Source organism: Electrophorus electricus, chromosome 22, assembly GCF_041902795.1.
Source record: "Electrophorus electricus isolate QZ-2024a chromosome 22, ASM4190279v1, whole genome shotgun sequence".
Classification (NCBI taxonomy): Eukaryota; Metazoa; Chordata; class Actinopteri; order Gymnotiformes; family Gymnotidae; genus Electrophorus; species Electrophorus electricus.
Genome location: NC_137518.1, coordinates 6227289 through 6247040, shown reverse-complemented (window position 1 = coordinate 6247040; position 19752 = coordinate 6227289). Strand labels below are relative to the sequence as shown.

The following is a 19752-nucleotide window of genomic DNA, read 5'->3' as shown; positions in this document are numbered from 1 at the left end:
CGGGAGAGAAATAAGTGTCCTGCAGCAGCTGTAATGGTTACAGTGTAACTGGAGAAAGAAGCATCCATTTACTACCTCTATTTCACAGTTTCTGAGCTGGATATTTTCCAAGTTTCTGGGAACTTTTCTCCCTTTATCCTTTTCTCCCCTTATAAATCGCAGTGAATCTGCATGTACTCTCAAGACATATTCATTTAGCATAGACCTTAGAATTCTGATTCCAGTTCTGATTCTGATGCATTTGATTGTGTACTGCAATGAGCACACAGTATCAGGTTTCTACTCTTTTGTTTGTTGTTTAAAAAGAGTCACCTGTTTCAGGAGAAAAACTGTTCGAAAATGGACAGGAAAGGGGCTTACCAACGGTAAAACCTATGTTTAATAAATAGGACTGGGTTTCCCAAAAGCATCATAAAGCAAAGATCTTTAAATGGGAGAGCGAGTATTTCACTCTCTCTCTCACTTAAGATGATGACTTTGGGAAACTGGGCCCAGTTTACTGCATTGTTTAGCATTATACAAAACATTGTTATTCGGCTGTTTAAAATAGTGTTTCCCGATGCTCTGCAATGGTAGTACGTATGCAGAGTACATGGAACATAACATCTGCAGCATGACAGGTGCTGTCAAATAAGGTCAAAGACAAGTACAAGGATACTTCAGTTTGTCATATGGCACTGGCCTAGCTTTGATGAAGTGTATTTATAGTTGGTATTGTTGATGGAAAAAACCTTTTGTTTGTTTATTTGTTCGTTTATCATTTTTTTCCCAGTTGTAGTAGTATTTCATTTTAACCCACTAGCTAGGTCTTTCTCTGTTGCATAAAGGTGATGTTGCTAGCAACCAGTTGCGATCACCCAATGATGGGGTGAAACTATAGAGTTGAACACTGAAACACCAGCCTTTCTGATTTTCAGTTATAAGGTATAATAATAATAACGCTTTTCAGACCATATTGCAATTATTGTTCATACAACTGGGATACTGAACAAAGAAAATGTGGTTTAAACAAAGTTTGTAAACTTTAATCAGTAATGTTACACTGCCCAAAACTGCACAGTAAAAAAAACATTGGATGTTAGACTATTATGACGATATCTTACTTTTGATAATGTTTCCCCTTCTGTTCATTCTTACGTTGACTGAAAACAAGATTGTTTTTCATAGCCATTTTTAAACTGTTCCACTGCTGTTTAAACTTGTTAGCAATCCTCAGAAAAAAACTAAATATTGTTATTCATGTTGTGCTTTATAAATATGTCTTTAAGTTGAATGATATTACATTTTGCCATATCATCCACTCCTAATAAGAAATAACTAGACGATAAACAGTGAATAAATTCTCTTGTCCCAGCATAACCGTGGAATGCTTTGAAGACCAAAGCATGTTTATTCATATGGTATCTTGTGTCAAACCATTAATGTCCTAGGAAAAAACTTGGAATCCTTCTAAGAAACCATTAGGTTATATAACTTTACACTGTGTGCACATGTATTAGTCAAGTTGGATTCATCTTATTATTCAACAGCTACAGTGCTCTCAGTCAATCCAAAAATGTTAATAAACCTTAGACCTGAATATTGAAGAAAGTAAACGTCAGGTTTTGGCTTTCTTATGAGAATATATATGTGTGCATAATTATTGGGCAAGTATTAGTGTGCAGAATCATTATGCATTTAAATGAAAAATTTACATTTTCCCATCTCACTTGTTTATTTTCATCTGTTAAAGTGAGAATAATAAACAAACAACTAAAATTTTACAAACAAACATTTCATTTCATCAGTGACCAATATAGCCACCCTTCTTTTCAATAACAGTCATAAGCCTTCCATTAATGGAAGGCTTGGATTAATGGATTAATGGTCTGCCAGGTTCTTATTCTGTTGATGATCAACTATTTGTGCAGCAGCAACCATAGCCCCCCAGACACTTTTCAGAGAGCTGGACTGTTTTCCTTCACTGTAAATCTCCCATTTAAGAAGGGCCCACAAGCTCTCAATAGGGCTTAGGTCAAATGAAGAAGGGGGCCATGTCATCATTCTTTCATCTTTAAGGCCTTTACTGACTAGTCACACAGTGGAGTACTTCGATGCATGCGATGGAGTGTCGTCCTACTTAAAAATCATGGTCTTCTTGAAAGATGTGGACTTTTTCCTGTACCACTGCTTGAATAAAGTGTCTTCTAAAAACTGGCAGTAGGTTTGGCAGTAGATTTTGAGTCCATCTTCAACCTGAAATGGTCCAGCTAGCTCATCTTTAATAATACCAGCCCATAGCAGTACCCCACCTCCACCTTGCTGGCATGAGTTGAAGTGGAGCTCTGTGTCTGTTATTGATACAGCCACGGGCCCATCCACCTGGTCCATCAAGAGTCACTTTTGTCTCATCAGTCTATAAAACCTTTGAAAAATCTGTCTTCAGATATTTCTTGGCCCAGTCTTGACATTTCACCTTATGTGTCTTGTGCAGTGTTGATCGGGTTTCAGCCTTCCTTACCTTGACCATGTCTCTCAGTACTGAACATCTTGTACTTCTGGGCACTGCAGGTAGGTTGCAGTTCTGGAATATGATGGCACTGGGGGACAATGGGTTCCTGGTCACTTCACATTTGATTCTTCTCAAACCTTTGTCAGTTAATTTGCGTTTTTTTTTTCTCAACGCATTTCTTGCGACCCTGTTGACTATTTGCAACAAAACGTTTGATGATTCTGTGATCACGACCCAAAATATTAGCAATGTTAAGAGTACTGCATCCCTTTGAAAGACTTTTTACAATATTTGACTTTTCAGAGTCAGTTATTTTTCCTCACAGTCCTCATTTTTTCGAGAGGAAAAGAAGCTGCCTAATAATTGCAGAAGAACTGCCTAATAATAAATAATAATAAATGCATACCTTGATGCTAATGAATGAGTACATTAGTCTGACACCTCTCCTCCAGAATGGACCTGTGTCTCCACTAAAACCAACAGCAGGAAATGCGAAGCAATCAACCACAGACATTCCCTAAAAAATACCCTACATATTCCTCTAAACTGGTCTTGTGCATGTTTCACTCTGAACAGAGATTTTAAATCGTTCATGTCCCTGGCAACCTTTCTGCAGAATGTCTGTTTGATCTTTATGTAATAGGGCATGCATTTCTCTCTCAAACCCTCACTCAACTTGGCACTTATTTTTCGTAAAGCAAAACGAGTCACAGGGCATCGTGGACCTATTAGCATTCTGGTCACGGGCGCTGGTGACATGATAAACAGCAACAGTAATTGGGCTTGGACAAACCTTTCCTCTCCCTCTCAGACCTTTTAGAATCTTGTTTGACAACCATCACACTGTCTAGTGCCACATCTTGGGAAAAGGCCCTGCTTGCTAAAACCACCATTGCTGAGCTAATGCACAAGAGTATGAGCACGCAAGCTCCATTCCACCAATTCACATTCAAAAAGACAAAACTGTCAAAATGTAGAATGATGTACAAATGTCTGAATGGATTTTAACTGAAAGGTGGCTGGAGGCTTCTGTTAGCAAGACTGGAACGGTAACAACTGGTACATTGATTTTTGCCTCTTTTCTTACTGGACAGTCTTTCTAGGCCTTAATTAGTCTGTCCTTGAGCAGTTAATTGCAAGTATATTCCTCTATTCCTACCCTTATTTTAAAAACTCCAGGCTTCTCTCACTCTTTCTTTTTTTGTTTCCATGGTATTTTGATTAATAATGTTTTTGACTTATAGTTGTATATATACTACCAGTTTATTAGTTACAATGAATTTATTTAAAATGTCTTTTTAAAGCACAATGTAGCTTAAAATCAGAAATGCTTTATTACCAAAAACATCTTATTGCTTTGATAAATTTTAAAAAAAAAAACATACCAAAAAAAAAATAACTTAGAATGGTCTAGAAGCTTCCCTATTTATATTGTTTCTAGTTCCTGCACTATTATTTGATGCTCATTTTTGAATTTCAAACACTTGAGCCTGTTTGGAGTGGAATGTTTGGTATGTGACATAACAGAGAAGCTAGAGTTCCTGTTGTTCTTCCTGTCTCTAATGCAATCTCAGCCACCCCTGACCTTGGCTGTATATTTATAGTTTTCACATGAGGGGGCAGTGTCGGGTTGAAGTGCCTTTTCTCCACTGACACAACAGTAGTACAGGAACCATCAGCTATGAACAAACAAGAGACCTCTTCAACTATAAACAGTTTCTCTGTGCACTGACTGGTAATGGACCTGGCAACGGAACCTGAGACCCAGCTGAAGGAGACACCCCCGCACCAATGAGCACTGTTCTTACTGGGCAGTCAGTCAGTCAAAACTGGAATTTTTCAACCATATAAATGTGTTTTCTGGGTCTTAGTTTTTTACTGGAAATATTCACTTTGTAGTCCTGAAGGCCTTATAGCGATGCCTCTGTATTTCCAGTGTTCTCCTCATTCTCATGATTTTGATTCTGATTCATGGCTTTGTTGCTTTAAGATGAAACTGAAAACTCCACATTTAACCAGCATAATGATCCGCTCAATAAAAATCAATCTCTCCCAAGTATAAACCCAGTTTCTCCTCCCACAGCAGCAACAGAGTGCATCGTCTTGTTCACACATTACCTCTCCTCATTTGTACCCACTCATGTCTGCAAGTACAGTACATGTTCAGTTCCAGCATCAAAGACTGTGATGCTGGCGAGATTCCAACTTTTTCTTTCCCTTGTGCTACAGACTCACAAGGCAAAATTCACTCATAATGCTTTTATGAGGATTTATGAGATGTAGGATTTTCCATAGTTTCCTACAATATATTTATATGAAGATATTCCTTTTGCTCTGTTCATGCAAGGGCCTGCCTTTTTTCTTGACAAGCTTGTCTATGGATGACTACTAATAATCTAGATTATTTTATCAGAAGTGAGCAGAGAACATCAGTTTTAGCGAAAACCTGGCAACACGCTTTTTAGTGCCTGTATGAGAACTGTAATCAATTCATAAAATATCTTCAGGGAGTATGCAGAAAAAGTCAAAACACAATGTCATGACTCATGCTGACCAGGCTAACCTATATTATTAAGATACTACTTCCAGTCCATTTAATGCTGGGAAACCCTGTTAACTTTGTAATTGCTGTAAGTCTGATGTGTAGCTGAGGCAGTGAGTTCTTCTGAACTGCCAGGAAATTCTCAGATCTTCAATCAAGCATTTGGTCATTAGGAACTCCTAGGAGTACACACAATTACGCATATAGCATCTGGAGCCGCACTCTCTTTTCACTTAATCAGAGAACTGCATTTTCTTATGAAGCACATTATATTATGGGTTGATGGCTTTCCAGGGCACTTCTTACATCAGCATGTTTAGGAAAGCACAGCAAGCCCTTTCACCTGTCAGCAGAATATGCATCACAATCCAGACATCCACAAAGCTGAGTGAGGCATGTTGCCTTGTCCATGATGGAGAGTAAGCCAGTGGAGATTTCGTGACCTTCAGATAAGAGAAACACCATGAGCAAATGTAGAGAACCTCAACACTTGTTCACACTGTAGTATTGCCTTAGTCTTGCCTATGTGCTCAAAAGGATGCATTGAGTTATGACGTTTGGATGGAAAATCAGAGCTGAACACTACATATAGCAGTTCGTTGTATGTACCACGATATGTCATTGCTGGGTTAATGCTCTTTTGTATTGTAGACCATAAATCATATCTGACAACAAAATGTTTTGCAAGCATTTGAACTTCTCCAGTAGTCCAACTCCAGATTTACATTACTCTATGTGAGAACAGCCATGTTGCAATGACTGTTGCCCTGGGTATAAATGAAATGTTAAAATTACTAATAACATTAAGTGTTCCTGGAACCAACATTTTAGACAACAGACTATGAACCAGCCCATGAAACCAACGATATTAGCAAATTCCTTCCACTGCTAACTTCACAACCTCCCAGATTTCCCAGGCCTGATTTGGGGTTAGAGATTTGGCCTATGAGCTTCCACGAGGAGGACCCTGTACAATAAGCAAGCTCTTGCAAAGATAAACCATATATCATCTGTTTCCCCTTTTTGTGTGACCAGTTATTTTCAGTTCTTGATTTTGTACAACCTTTACATAAAAATTACATTAAAATGCTTAGTCTAAAATTTAGACTTACCTTACTTCATTCATGTGGGCATTTAAAAAATAAAACTTGCAATAAGGGATTATATTATTTTTTTAATTTGTTGAATGCAGAAAAACAGTAAATGGACATGTATGGTCTTTCATTGCAAGGGCTCAAGTGACACCAGAGTTACCCAGATGCCCAACGACCTCTGTCACTTCTGTGAACCCTAAACACTTAAAGTGCAGTGACAATAATCAATCAGACCTCCTACCACATCCTGGCCACATTAAGAGTTAGAAGCTCTCCTTCTGCAGACAGAAATGTTTAGCTCGTCAAGGAGTACAACAACTGACAGCATTCTTTCTGCAATTCAGTGGAGTACTTCAAACCATGACTATCCCATTTAGACCACACCCCTTGTAATGGTGCATCAGCCGGTGTTGATGAGCCTTTGTTGCTCCAGTCACACCAGTGGGACTACAGGTTTAAAGGAGAGAGTGACATGTGAGCTGTTATCATGGCTGCCCTATAATTGGATGGGGAGGTGGTGTGTTTCAAGCTTCAACCCTAGAAAAACTGTCTTATACCAGAGTGATATGAGGGTAACTTTCAGCTAGTGTTTTGCCTAGTTGTGTTCTGGGATGTGGACAAAAATGGAATACAACACTAACAGGGTCAATATTACTTCAGAGGTAATCTAATGGGGTAGATAATATGTACAAATAGCAAAATGTTCTGAAGCTAGGGTGAGAAAACTTCAAGAAAATTATTAATAATAAGGTATGAACTGACAGATTGTACTGACTGGAAAAGAAAATCCATATTGAGATCCTTTTAACTGAAATGATCACAAATGTATGCCATATTTTGTACATAGCAATTGGCTACATTTTTACTTTTATGGCATTTAGCTGACACTTTTATCCAAAGCGACTTACAATTATGATTGAGTACAACTTGAGCAATTGAGGGTTAAGGGCCTTGCTCAGGGGCCCAACAGTGGAAACCTGGCAGTTCCTTAACCACTGAGCTACCACTGCCCATTTTACACATAGCAATTGGCTAATTAACAAAGACAAGCTTTTTTATACTTTTTAAGCCTTTTTCAAAACTTCTTAAGACCTGCGTGTCTTTGAATGTGTTATCACCCATACATGTGTGTGTGTGTGTGTGTGTGTGTGTGTGTGTGTGTGTGTATCTGTGCGCGCGCACGCATATGTGCATGTGTGTATGTGCGTTTACATGCATTCGTGTGAGTATATGTGTGCATGCATACATACATGTGCATGTGTGTGTTTGTGTGTGTGTACGTACTCATGCTTTTATCCTCTGCAGACCCAATGAACCAGAGTTATTTTCCTGACATTCAGAGAATGTTGTACTCAGTGTGATTTAATACCACTTTCTGAAATGGAAGGTTTCACTGGGCAGGCTTCCAGGTCAGCTACAGCTCTGATCACACCTGTAACACAGCATTTGACTGTGGCACCAAACATCACAGCATGACATCAAACCACATTTCTGTTTTTGTGCCAGGGTCTGGTTAATGTCGGAATCGTCTGTTTATCTTAGAAAGACAGTGATTAACGGAGGGGTATGGGGTGTATATTCAGATTGTCTGGTGTTGGATATGTGTGAGATGTGTATTTGCGTGTTTGTGTTTATGTGTATGTCTTTCTGATGGTCTGCCTCTTAACCCTCCATCAAGGACTACATTATCCACCTGTTAATTTCAACAGGTGTATGTCACCTAGTTTGCAAAAAACCAAACCACACTCTGACTTGAGAAATATGAAATTCTCGAAATAGGTGGGTGGAAATTACTTCCAGCATATTTAATTTCATTTGGCTGTTCCACAAGTCACAGGTGTGTTGCCATTGTGTAGCCAAGAATGAAATGTGTCTAATGGTTCAGTCTGCTTGCACTATTAAGGACTTGCTCTAAAGTTTAAAATTAATGGGCAACAAACATAGAATGTCCTTTTTGAACTAGCTTTAAGAAGACACCCCTAAAAATACACCATAATACAAATTAATTATAGTCAATCCATTTAAAAAGGGGGATTGATTTAAATTGTATTTTTAAAATATGATTTTTAAGTATAACAGAGTTTATATAAAGTTTTTTTCCTCAAGCCAGATTTCTTAGAATATTACATATACTCATTTTGCAAGACCAAGTCTGTGATAGGTAAGTCACTTAATTAATTTTATAGATTATTTTTACAGAAAATATATGTCTGCTCTAAGACATGGTGTTCATCATTTTTTATGAGACCTCAGGGAGTGTGTCACTCGTGCTCTGCTACACAAACAGTGTTATTAGCATAGGCTTCTGCATGAGCAGAAAAGTCTTCAGTGGTGCAGGCTGGGAGGGGGGGGGGTTCTGTCAGTCCCTTAATTTTATACCGCCCATGTCTACTGCTACTTTTTATCTCCATACCAAACACAGTTCAGGTACTAGAGAACAGCCTGAGACTGTGTGAACTTCAAGTGCTAATCATTAACTCTAGAAGAAATTAGACTATGTAGCTATGTAGTGAGCATTGGTATTGTCATGTTTTGTCCTCGTGGTGAAGTCTAATTGAAATAGCCTCTAAATATTTTAAAACAGTCAAATGTTTGTCATCCCAGTAATGTAATTTGCCTCTGTAGTTGTTCTGTAGACAATATGTGTGTGTGCATCCATGAGATGGCAGCATTGTTCACCCACTGCTTGACTCAAATGTGGATGCCCGTTAAAGTCCCAAAGGCTCTTGAGTTTGACCAATACGCTTGTTATCATAACGTTTTTCAGCTCTAAAGGACACGACCTGAATGCATAAAAAAATGTATATGTGCAGTTTGATCTTATAGAGGTTTTTCCTCTTGACTGTCTCTTCCGCTATTGTTACTGGTTGGCCCTTTTTCTGGCAGCACAAATCATCTCACATTCTTCATGCATTCTTGAGGCTGTGAGCTCAGAGAGAGAGAGAGAGAGACAGAGAGAGAGAGAGAGAGAGAGAGAGAGAGAGAGAGAGAGAGAGAGAGCACAAAAGCACAGCATTAGTTTCAGTTGCATTAACTTGGGCACCCCATTTAATGCAACAGCAGGACTATTAGACAACACCAGTCAAAACGTGTTGCTGTTGTTGTTTTCTCTTCAGTTCACCATAAATGAGAAAACTGTAATATACCGAAACATTGACTGAATAACGTACAGCACCATTTTTTCTTGCAAAAGGATACAGAGATCATATAGTCCAAAACCCGCATTGCTTTTTAAAAAAGCCACTTTGGCCTAAACCTTAAGCCACACTTGCATCTTACATCTCTGTTGTTCCTGTTATTTTGTCGAGAGGGTTTTAATTAAGATATAGCAGGCAGTGAAACCATAATATGATTAATTAACTGTGTTAGTAATCTCACGATTAGGGCAGGCATAACTCATGTCTGCGGAAGTTCACGTTTAGGCATACTGGTGTGGATTTACATGAACGTGCTTTTAAAGGTATTTCTTTTCCCCTTCCAGGGCAAAGCTGTTTCGTGGGAAGAAGATCCAGGGAGAATACGACATCCGAGTTGAGCAGGTAATATGATTTTTATAGCACTGATTATCAGATGAGTTAAATGAGTTGGCGCTCATTATCAGCTGTGTTTTTATGTCTGGTTAAGTGCCTTATTTCATCTCGTACTAAAAGCTCCCGTCACGCATTTCGCTTTGGAAGGCACCAGAAGGATCCACTAAGGGGATTAAAGTAACGCGCGCAAACTCAAAATTGCACTGCATCAACGCTGACTAAAACTGCGTCATTTAACAAGCAGCGCGGCCCTTTTGAACATGATGTGGACTTCCAATGTGGTGTATTTCATTCTCTCTCGAGTCACATCGGCGTGATATGCAATTTGGCCTCCAGGACAGCATATTTTTATGTGTTTAGTTATGTGGACATTGAGAGCATCCTGAATTCTAGCGGAGATGATGACTCATCGGTTTTGTGTGCATTAGCGCGCGCATATCTGGTGTGTCCCCTCAGAGATACGCAGTCGAACCAATTCCCCACCCCACTTCTAAAATACGAACACTTTAGTACGATTACTCAGCACTACATATCTACTCTGTTATAGTAAAGATCAGAGGCAATGCAGTATTTCATCGAAGCGACTTTGTCACCTTGATCTCCATCTTCCGTAACTGTAGCTGCTGAACGCCTTGGCGCGTGCGATTCTGGACTTCACTGGAAAATGTCGGTCGCAATTTACATAATTTTGTTAGCTACATTATCCGTTTGGTGTATAATGTAAATGTAGATCAAGCATACGCGCTGGTGTTCCTTTGTGAAAGTGCTACCGGTGGGAAGGCTGGGAGAATCGTCTAAATCCCTTTCCAAATGACTGATCGAGCTGATATCTGTGGTCGGAATAAAAGCCAGGTTGCTCAGTCCCCCGCAGTGCACCCGCGCCGGACCATCCCACAATGATCGAGCATCTACCGCCACAACGGACTGCTGTAGATGCACATCATAATTAACTTGTGCCACACAGAACAAGGCAGGCGGGCTACGAATTCTCTGTTCAGTCACACATAACATGTCTGCGTTTCATGGAATTTCCCACCGTGGAGTGCTGGAAAGTAGCAGGGGTTGATGGTTCCACCTCGCTCTCCCGCGGAAATGCACCTTTTTTAATTTGTTTGTAATTATATTTGAATCATTTTTCAAATATAATTTTATATTTGACATTTTACGGTTAGACCAGGTTCAAAGCAATGGTATCCCTCAAGCATATGGGTGGTGGCAGGGGTGTTCTCGTTCATGCTGACGTGGACCAATATGCGCAAGTGTTTAAAATGATTGCATCCCCTTTTCCTGCGGCTGCAGCATCACTTCCACGATCATGCGCCTTTCATATTGGTTTGTAGTCTGCCCCATGCTTTAATTAAAGTCATGATGTGTCGCAACTCTTGTAACGGGAAAAGCTGATGTATTAAGCGTGTGATTGTGGAATTAGATGTTGTGGGGTATGAGCAATAATATAGCACAGTCTTATAGTGCAGCTGCTCTATAAGAGGTGGGAGAATCGGAGCTGGTGGAATATTGTAGTCATTTGGTGAATGGCATGCAGTGTCACCATGTAGTCAAAATGAAACACTGAAAATCTAAATGCCTGAGTGGGGGATTGTAGTTCTGCTTGTATTACAAGTTACAGTGCTAATGTATCCTACATTTTCTATGTATGGTTCTGAATTGCATTAAGGAAACTGCAATTGTATGACATATACTTGATATATACTATACATAATAAACATAGTATTATATATTATATAGGCGTTACTTGTTTTTTAAACAGTAACTACATGGTCTTTTATATTTAAGGCTGAATTCTCAGAGATCAACCTTGTGGCTCATGCCAGTGGAAACTGCAGCGTGGACATGCAGGTGATCAGAAATGGAACAAGAGTGGTTCGGTGAGTTGGACTGTAATTTACCTCAGTACCACAACAGAGGAAAACATCCTTAGATTATTGCCAATATGAATAATGTATAGTGCCTAGTACTTGTATGCAAATGGTGGTCTTTTGTTCTTACTAGAAGAGATTATGAGTTTTAATGTTCTTCAAAATGGAAATAATGAGGAACAAATATAAACTGCCTAAATCTTTATTTAAAGCATTTACCACAGGATAAAACAGAACTCTTAAATACCTTGTGAGTTATCACTGCCATTGTTAGTAACCGTCAGCTCAATCTTGTGGCATATTAGCCTGTGTATGTAAACATGAAGTGATTTGCTTTGCCTCACCCCTCTGGGAAGAAGGATAAAGTGCAAAGAGCAAATTGCTCTGGGGCTATAGAGTGGTCCTGATGGAAAAGTAATGGTGACCCAAAATCATGACATACTCAACCATGGTGAATCTGTGGCTTCTCAAGGCCCTCATGGGTGATCCTGTGCTGTTCTCCTGTGTGTATGTTTGCATGTGTCATTACTTGTACATGTGGGTGTGTGTGCGTATCGTGCCTTTCATTTATTTCACAGTGCCCGTCAGGCGTTGAAATACCAAGTAACATGAACAGAAATGTTAGTTCACCTCAGGGTCAGGTCTCTCAGCAACAATGATATTATAAAAAAAGCTTAGCCCCATACTGCCCACCATTTAAAACTATTATTCATATTTGGCATCGATATATACTTTGTTTCACCCAAAGATATATCTATGTGATGAAGTGCATTCATCACATAAATATTGAGAAATATTTCCTGTGTACACACATGCCACACATGGAAAAATTAACTCACAGTCTTAGTAGTGTTCTCCTCGCCTGTGCTTGCTATAAGGCTTCATTGAAATTCTGTGCGCACAGAGACTTGGTGTTAATCAAACTGGGCTAGTGTTTACTCTCACTCAGCCAGTCACACAAAGGAAGAACCAACAGGAGCCATCTCACATAACCATCACTCTCTCACTGACCTGAGAAGATTTCACGTCCCTCTTTCTTTCTCTCTCGCTCACTTTTCTCCCTTAGTCTCTCTGACACTCTCTTAATCTCTCTCTCTCTCTCTCTCTCTCGCTCTTCGTTATTCTCATTTCTTTCTCACAGCCTTCTTTCATTTTCCTCTTTCACTCTGTCTTTATGTCCTTCTTTTCTGCCTCTCTTCTTCTGAATCAGCCTTGCATCTTATCTGCACAAAATATGCCCCATTATTCGAAATGCTTCCTGACAATAAAGGGAACACAGTCCTGGCTCACTAAAAAAAGCTAAATTCACCAAGGTACAGCAGATCGCCCACAGTAAAGAAGGAGGAACTTTAGATGTCAGAAAAATGTTTTTGGACAAACCTTATTCAAGACACTATACAAGGCCAACATGCCGCATTTCTAAGAAGTATGTGACCCAATTTGAAGGTTCCGATGTAGTAAACTCTATTAGGTGAGCACAGAGGTTAATGCCATTCGTAAGCAGTATGTGATATGCACTCATAAACAACTTTATTATAAACACTTATTTATTAGAAAATCCATGTAGGTGTGCAATTAGAGATTTCAGATATTCTGTTGCTAAGCTCTATTTGGATCATGCCCTCCTCCAACTCTTTATCATTGGTCAGTTTCTGATGAATGGACTGCTATTGGTTGGATGAATTTGGGTGGTAGGCCAGTCCTAACCCAACAGTGGCACTGATAATAATTGCAGCACTGACATGATTGAAAGTCATCCCAACACAACACCCACCATCATATCAATGTCACTGTTGCATTGAGAATGGTCAATAGCATCAATAGCATACAATATCATTCAGTCAGCAGTGGTCCTTTGGTTCACTGCTAATGGCTTGTAAATTGTTCTTGGCAGTAAATAAGCATTAATATATAGTTGTACACCTATAAAATTAATCTATAAAATAAGTATTAAACCCAGTTAAATAGCCAGTGAGTGTAGGCACAGTGCATGCGTTATAAAGTGGGTAGTGAGTGTACATGACTGTCAAGTTCAAATTGACCACATCACAGTAATATTCATTACTATTTATGTTCTGTCATAACCAGTTATGTCTATATACTTTCCACTAATTTATTACAAACATGACTAATATTGGCTAGCACCCCCTCTTGCTCACAGAACAGCCACAGTTCTTTGTTGCACAAGGTGTTGGAAACATTCTTTTGAGATTTTGTTCAACATTGACCTGATCACTTAACTGCTGCAGATTCATCCGTTGCACATTCATGCTGCTGGTGATTGGGGAGACCAGTTGGAACATTTGGAACTCATTGTCATAGTTACGGAATCAGTTTGAAATGACTTGCACTTTGTGACATTTTGCATTATCCTGCTGGAAGTAGCCATTATATGGGTAAATTGTCGTCATAAATGGATGCTAAATTGATGAACAACAATATTCATAAAGGCTCTGGCAGTCAGTTGATGCTCGACTGCTACTAGAGATCCAATGTGTGCCAAGAAAATTCTTCAGATCATTTGCCACCAACCTGAACTATTTACACAAGGAAGGCACATTGTGACCCTTCCATGAACATGTCACAACAGAATTGAGATTCAGGCAAATTTTATCCTGATCTCACTAACTGCCTAATTTCTGCCAGCTTACATCCACAGTAGCCTTAAATTCTAATTATTAACTGCCACTCTCTGGATGTATTTTGCAGAATATTTGAGACTACTGTGCATCAAAATCCCAGATCAGCATGTTTTCAACTATCCAAACCCACCCGACTGGCACTAATAACCATGCTGCAGACCCAGATCATCAAACATTCTGATGTTTGATGTGAACATTACCTGAAACTCTTGGCAAGTGCCTGAACAATTTTATGCATTGCGCTGTTTCCAATTGATTGGCTGATTCAATGACTCCATGAATAAACAAGTGTTCCTAATAAAGTGATTGGTGAGTGTGGTTTAGAAGTTAATAATTTGAAATGAATATATTTTCTAAACGTTAATTGAACTCTCCTCATTAAAAGCATTACTCAGACATAAGATTAACTGAAGGATTGTGCCTGATGTAGGTCCTTCAAACCTGACTTTGTGCTGGTACGACAGCACGCTTTCAGCATGACGCAGAATGAGGACTTCCGCAACCTGATCATCGGACTGCATTACGCTGGAATCCCGAGTGTGAACTCGCTCGAGTCCATTTACAACCTCTGTGACAAGCCCTGGGCGGTGAGTTGCCCTTCAAGACCCATGCAGTTATTTGGGCTGAGGAAGTCTCCACTACTTGCTGTGCTCAGGTTGAATGACCATAATATACATTCCCAATGCTCCACATCGTAAATGTTAGTAGAGCATTAAAGAAAATAAAAGTAACTGGTGAAGTCTTTGGGTGTGCTTTGTAGTTTTCATATCATAAACCACCGGCCAGTCTATGATCTACTTTCTGTTCCAAAAGACACTGGGTTCCCAAAGATTGTGGCTTCTCTCAAGGTTACTGTTAGCACTTTTCCACAGTCATGGTGGTGGTGCTGGTGCCAAAATCTTGATCAGTTCTGCATTTTTCTAATGCAAACAATGGTTCTTTGCCAAAACAATTGGTTCTGTCCCAGGCCCATATTCTGGCTGGTCTGGAACCAATGAACCTGTGATATAACTGGCTGAAGGGTGGTAATCCTGGCATCACCCCATAAAGTTGGTTACTTGCTTTTCCTCCATTTACAACTAAAAGCACAAGAACCACAGCAAAAACAGCAACAGTGAATCGTCATTGGTCCTGAAAAAAATGGAAAAAGATTATTCTGGACAGTAAGGTATGCCCTCAAAGAAAGAAGGAAAATGTGCAATAGGAGACTGTGATTGAATAGGAGTCATGTGGTTTGTATAGTTTCTTCCAACTTGCTTACAGATTAGGGAACATAATTATTGGGCTTTTAAACCAGTGGAAACGTGTGTCTGTTCTTAAAAGGTTTGCTAGTTCATGAGAACCAGCACCAGCTCCAGCAATTTGTTGATGGAAAAGTGGTATCTGTTATGCCATTTCAGGGAACTTTACCCTGCCATCACTGACCTTGGCCTGGATTTCTAGGGCAACAGACCTGGATTTCTGTAAAGCTGCTTTGTGACAGTGTTGTTAAAAGTTTAATTGAATTTAACTGAATTTAATTGATTTGATTTGAATGTTTTTTCCCCTCAGTTTGCTCAACTGATAAGCACCTATAAGAAGCTGGGTCCAGAGCAATTCCCTCTTATTGAGCAAACATTCTACCCAAACTACAAAGACATGGTAAGGAATAATACCAATCGAATATAATTTAACCAAATTAATAATTATGGTAGCACTTATTTTTCTTTTTTGATGGGATTCTTTTATGTTAAATAGAAGAATAATGACAATCTATTTTTTGCAAAGCACAAGGTGTTTTGTTTTAATGCAGAAATCAGGAAGAAAAAATTGTAAGCTATGCAACATTTCTGGTACAATAAAAGGAAGCAATGCAATTTAGAAATATAAATATACATAGAAACACTGGTAACACTTTACTTAATGAGACTATTTGCATTTTCAAAACAGTATACATGAGGTGTACATCAAATCAATTGTAACATTGTGCAGGGTAGTAAAAACATTTTGTAATTTTTACAACATTTGCAGTGAGTATTGTACAACATTTTAGTAAGATGTAAGTCATGAGACAAATTGTAATTGTACCCTTAGTAACAACTTTATTAAATACATCTTGTAGAGGTACCATTAGAATCTTTACCACATCTGGTAATATGCGCATTTTGAGTTAGCGCACCTGTAGCCCTTCATAATGGTGGGAAGAGTGTGGGTGCCAGATCACCCTGAACCCAGCAGTGACACTGATGTGCAAAATCTCCAGCAACACTGCTTTGTCTGATAAACTTCCAAATCAGAATGCACAAAAATGTCATGGCGTTGATATTGCTACACTGCTACACTGAAAACAATACAGACTATACAGTCTGTAATTGTACACTTATGAAACGCACCTATAAAAGAGGTGTATAAAAGAAGACCCCGCCAGCCTCCTGGTGCGCGGCCGACTCGGCCGCAGAGGTGCAGGCTTCTGAGGATGTTCCCGATGAAAGGAGGCAGTGAGGTCGGGGTCCAACACTTTGGAGGCCGGTATCCAGCAGTGCTCCTCAGATCCATACCCTTCCCAGTCCATGAGGTACTGGACCTCCGAGCCTCTCTGTCTGGAATCAAGGAGGGCCCTTACCGTGTATGCAGGACTATCTCCAAGGTAGGAGGTGGAGCACTTGAGGAGCTCTCCCCTTCCGCGAGGGGACCCTCCACAACCCACTTCAGGGCCGACACATTGAAGGCACATGGAATGCCTTGTGCCCGGGCAAGCTGACGCAGTAGATGACCTCATTAATCCACACCGAGATGGTGTAAGGACCCTTGTACCTCACAGCTTGTTTCCCTGTGGAACCTGTGCAGCCGTCCTTTGTTGATACCCACACCCTTTGTCCAGGTTCGTAGTGGGGGGTATCCCCATGCTTCCTAACCGCTTTCATTCAGCTATGGCTCTGTGCAGTTTCTGGTGGATACCCTCCCACACCTGCTCGCTGCACTGACACCACATCTCCACTGCTGGCTGGTCAGATGTGGGAGGATTCCATGGATATAGTGGGGGCTGGAACCCTAGCACACATTCAAAGAGTGTTAAATCTGTCGCTGCATGCCGCAGTGAATTCTGGGTATATTCTGCCCAGGGGAGGTAGGTCCTCCAAGTCTCAAGGTGCCTCTGGCAGTACAGCCTGAAAAACTTGCCCAGCTTCTGATTGACCCTTTCTACCTGCCAGTTGGCCTGGGGGTGGTACCCAGATGTCAGGCTGACCGTGATGTTCATCTTACCCAACAATTCCCTCCACACTTTGGAGGTGAATTGTGGGCCCCGGTCTGAGACAATGTCCTCCGGTAAAGTCAATAGCCAGGCGAGACCAGGGTCTTATCGGTGTGGGTAGTGGCAGCAGCTTACCTGCAGGTTGTGTGCAAGGGATCTTGCTGCAGGCACAATTGGTGCAAGACACCACATACGTTACTATGTCGTGGTGCATGGCCGGCCACCAATAACGAGCGCTCAGTAGCTCCGCCGTGTGGATTGCTTCTGGGTGGCCTGTCCCCACGGAGGTGTGTGCCCACATGATAAGGACTTGACGGAGGTGGAGTTGGACGAAGAGGTGGTTTGGCGGGCAGTGCGAATGCAGATTTGCTGCCTCTATCTGTCGGTCCAGGAAACAGGTGGGTGACAGTACTGGCTCCATGCTGGTAGACTGGGCTTCTGCATGGTTTTGCCCAGAGAGAGTGTCCGCCCTCACGTTCCTCTCTCCTGGCCTATAAGTAACACGGAAGTTAAACCTAGTGAAAAAAAGTGACCACCAGGCTTGCCTGGAATTGACCAAAAAGGGTTGTCGTGCTCCCTCTAACCAGTGGCTCCATTCCTCGAACACTAGGTACATGGCGAGGAGTTCATGGTCTCCCACGCCATAGTTCCTCTCTGCAGGGCTTAGTTTTTTTGAGAAATAGGATATTGGTTTTAGTTGCCCTGCTTTGAACTTGTGTTGGGATAGTATCGCACCTACCCCTACATACGACGCGTCTACCTCCACCACGAGAGGCTTCTCCGGGTCCGGCCGCTGCAGTACCGGGATGGTAGAAAAGGCTTCCTTCAGCACCAAGAAGACCCTCTCCGCCTCGGGTCCCCATCTTAGCCTCTTGGCTGTTCTGCAGAGTATGTCTGTAAGAGGTCTAGCCACCGTACTAAAGGATATAGTAAAACGACAATAAAAGTTAGAAAATCCCAGGAAACGCTGTAGCTCCCTGCGAGTTTGCAGTCTAGGCCAGCTCCTTACTGCTGCTACCTTGCTTGGTTGCATGCATACGCTGCCCTCGCAGATGATTTACCCCAGGAAACTCACCTCTTTGTGATGGAACTCGCATTTCTCCAGTTTGCAATAGAGGTGGTTCTGCAAGAGGGTGCGGAGGACAGCCCGTACGTCACGCACATGTTGGTCCCAGGAGGAGGAATAGACCAGGATGTCATCTATATATGCGATGACAGATCTACCCAAGTATTCCCATAGGACCTCATTGACATAGGCCTGGAGGACAGAAGGGGCAGTGGCTAGACCATACGGAAGCACCAAGTATGAAGGCGGTTTTCCATTCATTGCCCTCCTTGATCCGGATGAGGTTGTACGTGCTGCGGAGGTCCAACTTTGTGAATATCCGGGCTCCCCTTAATTGCTCGAGCACTGCAAGGGCAAGGGGGAGGGGGTACGGATATTGCTCCAACAGTTCATTGAGTCCCCAATAGTCCATACAAGGCCTCAACCCTCCGTCCTTCTTCTTAACAAAGAAAACACTTGTGGATGCCGGGGAGGTGAGGGGTCAGATGAAACCTTGCTGGAGGGCCTCCTTGATATATTGCCCCATCGCTCGGTCCTCCTCTTGGGAGAAAGGTAAACCCTACATCAGGGAGAAACCACACCCTCCTTCAGCGTGATGGCGCTGTCCCAGTCCCGATGTGGAGGCAGCTATGTGGCTCTTGTGGGGCTAAATACCTGCACCAGGTCGCTGTATTCCTGGGGCACGATGAGGTCGTTTTCGGCTTCAGGACTCCTGATCAACATGGACTGCAGGGACACACCGTCTGGTGGGATAGGCATTTGCCCTCGCAGGCGACCGCCCACTCAAGGACACGATTCTCCATCCACTGCATTTGGGGATTGTGTGTCCTTAGCCATGGAAGCCCTAGCATAATCGGATAAGAGAGGGAAGCAAGGAGGTAAAAAGCAACACACTCCATATGCTCCCCTTCAGTCTTGAGGAGAACATGAGGAGTAATATGTGTTATGAACCTGGCAAGCGCCTGTATGCTTAACAGAATGGGCAGGGTAATGGCACTTATTCCCAATCTCTTGGCAAACCCCCAGGCCATGACATTGCCCTCTGCATCAGAGTCAAACATTGCCAACGTGGAGAGTCGACAACCCAGATGTACCACTTCAACTGATAATTTGTACATAAAAAGGGTCGGGGGAACAACTCACCGAATTGCGGCACTTCCCTCGGTTCCTCGGCTGGCCTTTTACCCTGGCCACACCTAGTTGCATGGGCTCCACCTGAGCTTCCGCTTGGGCCACCGCTGGTGCAGTTTCTCGCTGTTCTCGCCTCCGGGGGAATTG

At 41.5% G+C, this 19752-nt stretch overlaps 1 protein-coding gene across 2 annotated transcripts in view; it reads left to right on the top strand.

Moving 5' to 3' along the window:
* syn2b (synapsin IIb) overlaps positions 1 to 19752 on the top strand; it is a 57844-nt gene that overhangs the window by 14727 nt on the left and 23365 nt on the right. For both annotated transcript variants that reach the window (XM_027029333.3, XM_081705770.1), the window contains exons 2-5: positions 9609 to 9666; positions 11452 to 11543; positions 14607 to 14763; positions 15728 to 15817. In XM_027029333.3, the coding sequence (XP_026885134.2) occupies positions 9609 to 9666; positions 11452 to 11543; positions 14607 to 14763; positions 15728 to 15817 (397 nt within the window). The remainder of the gene's footprint in view (positions 1 to 9608; positions 9667 to 11451; positions 11544 to 14606; positions 14764 to 15727; positions 15818 to 19752) is intronic.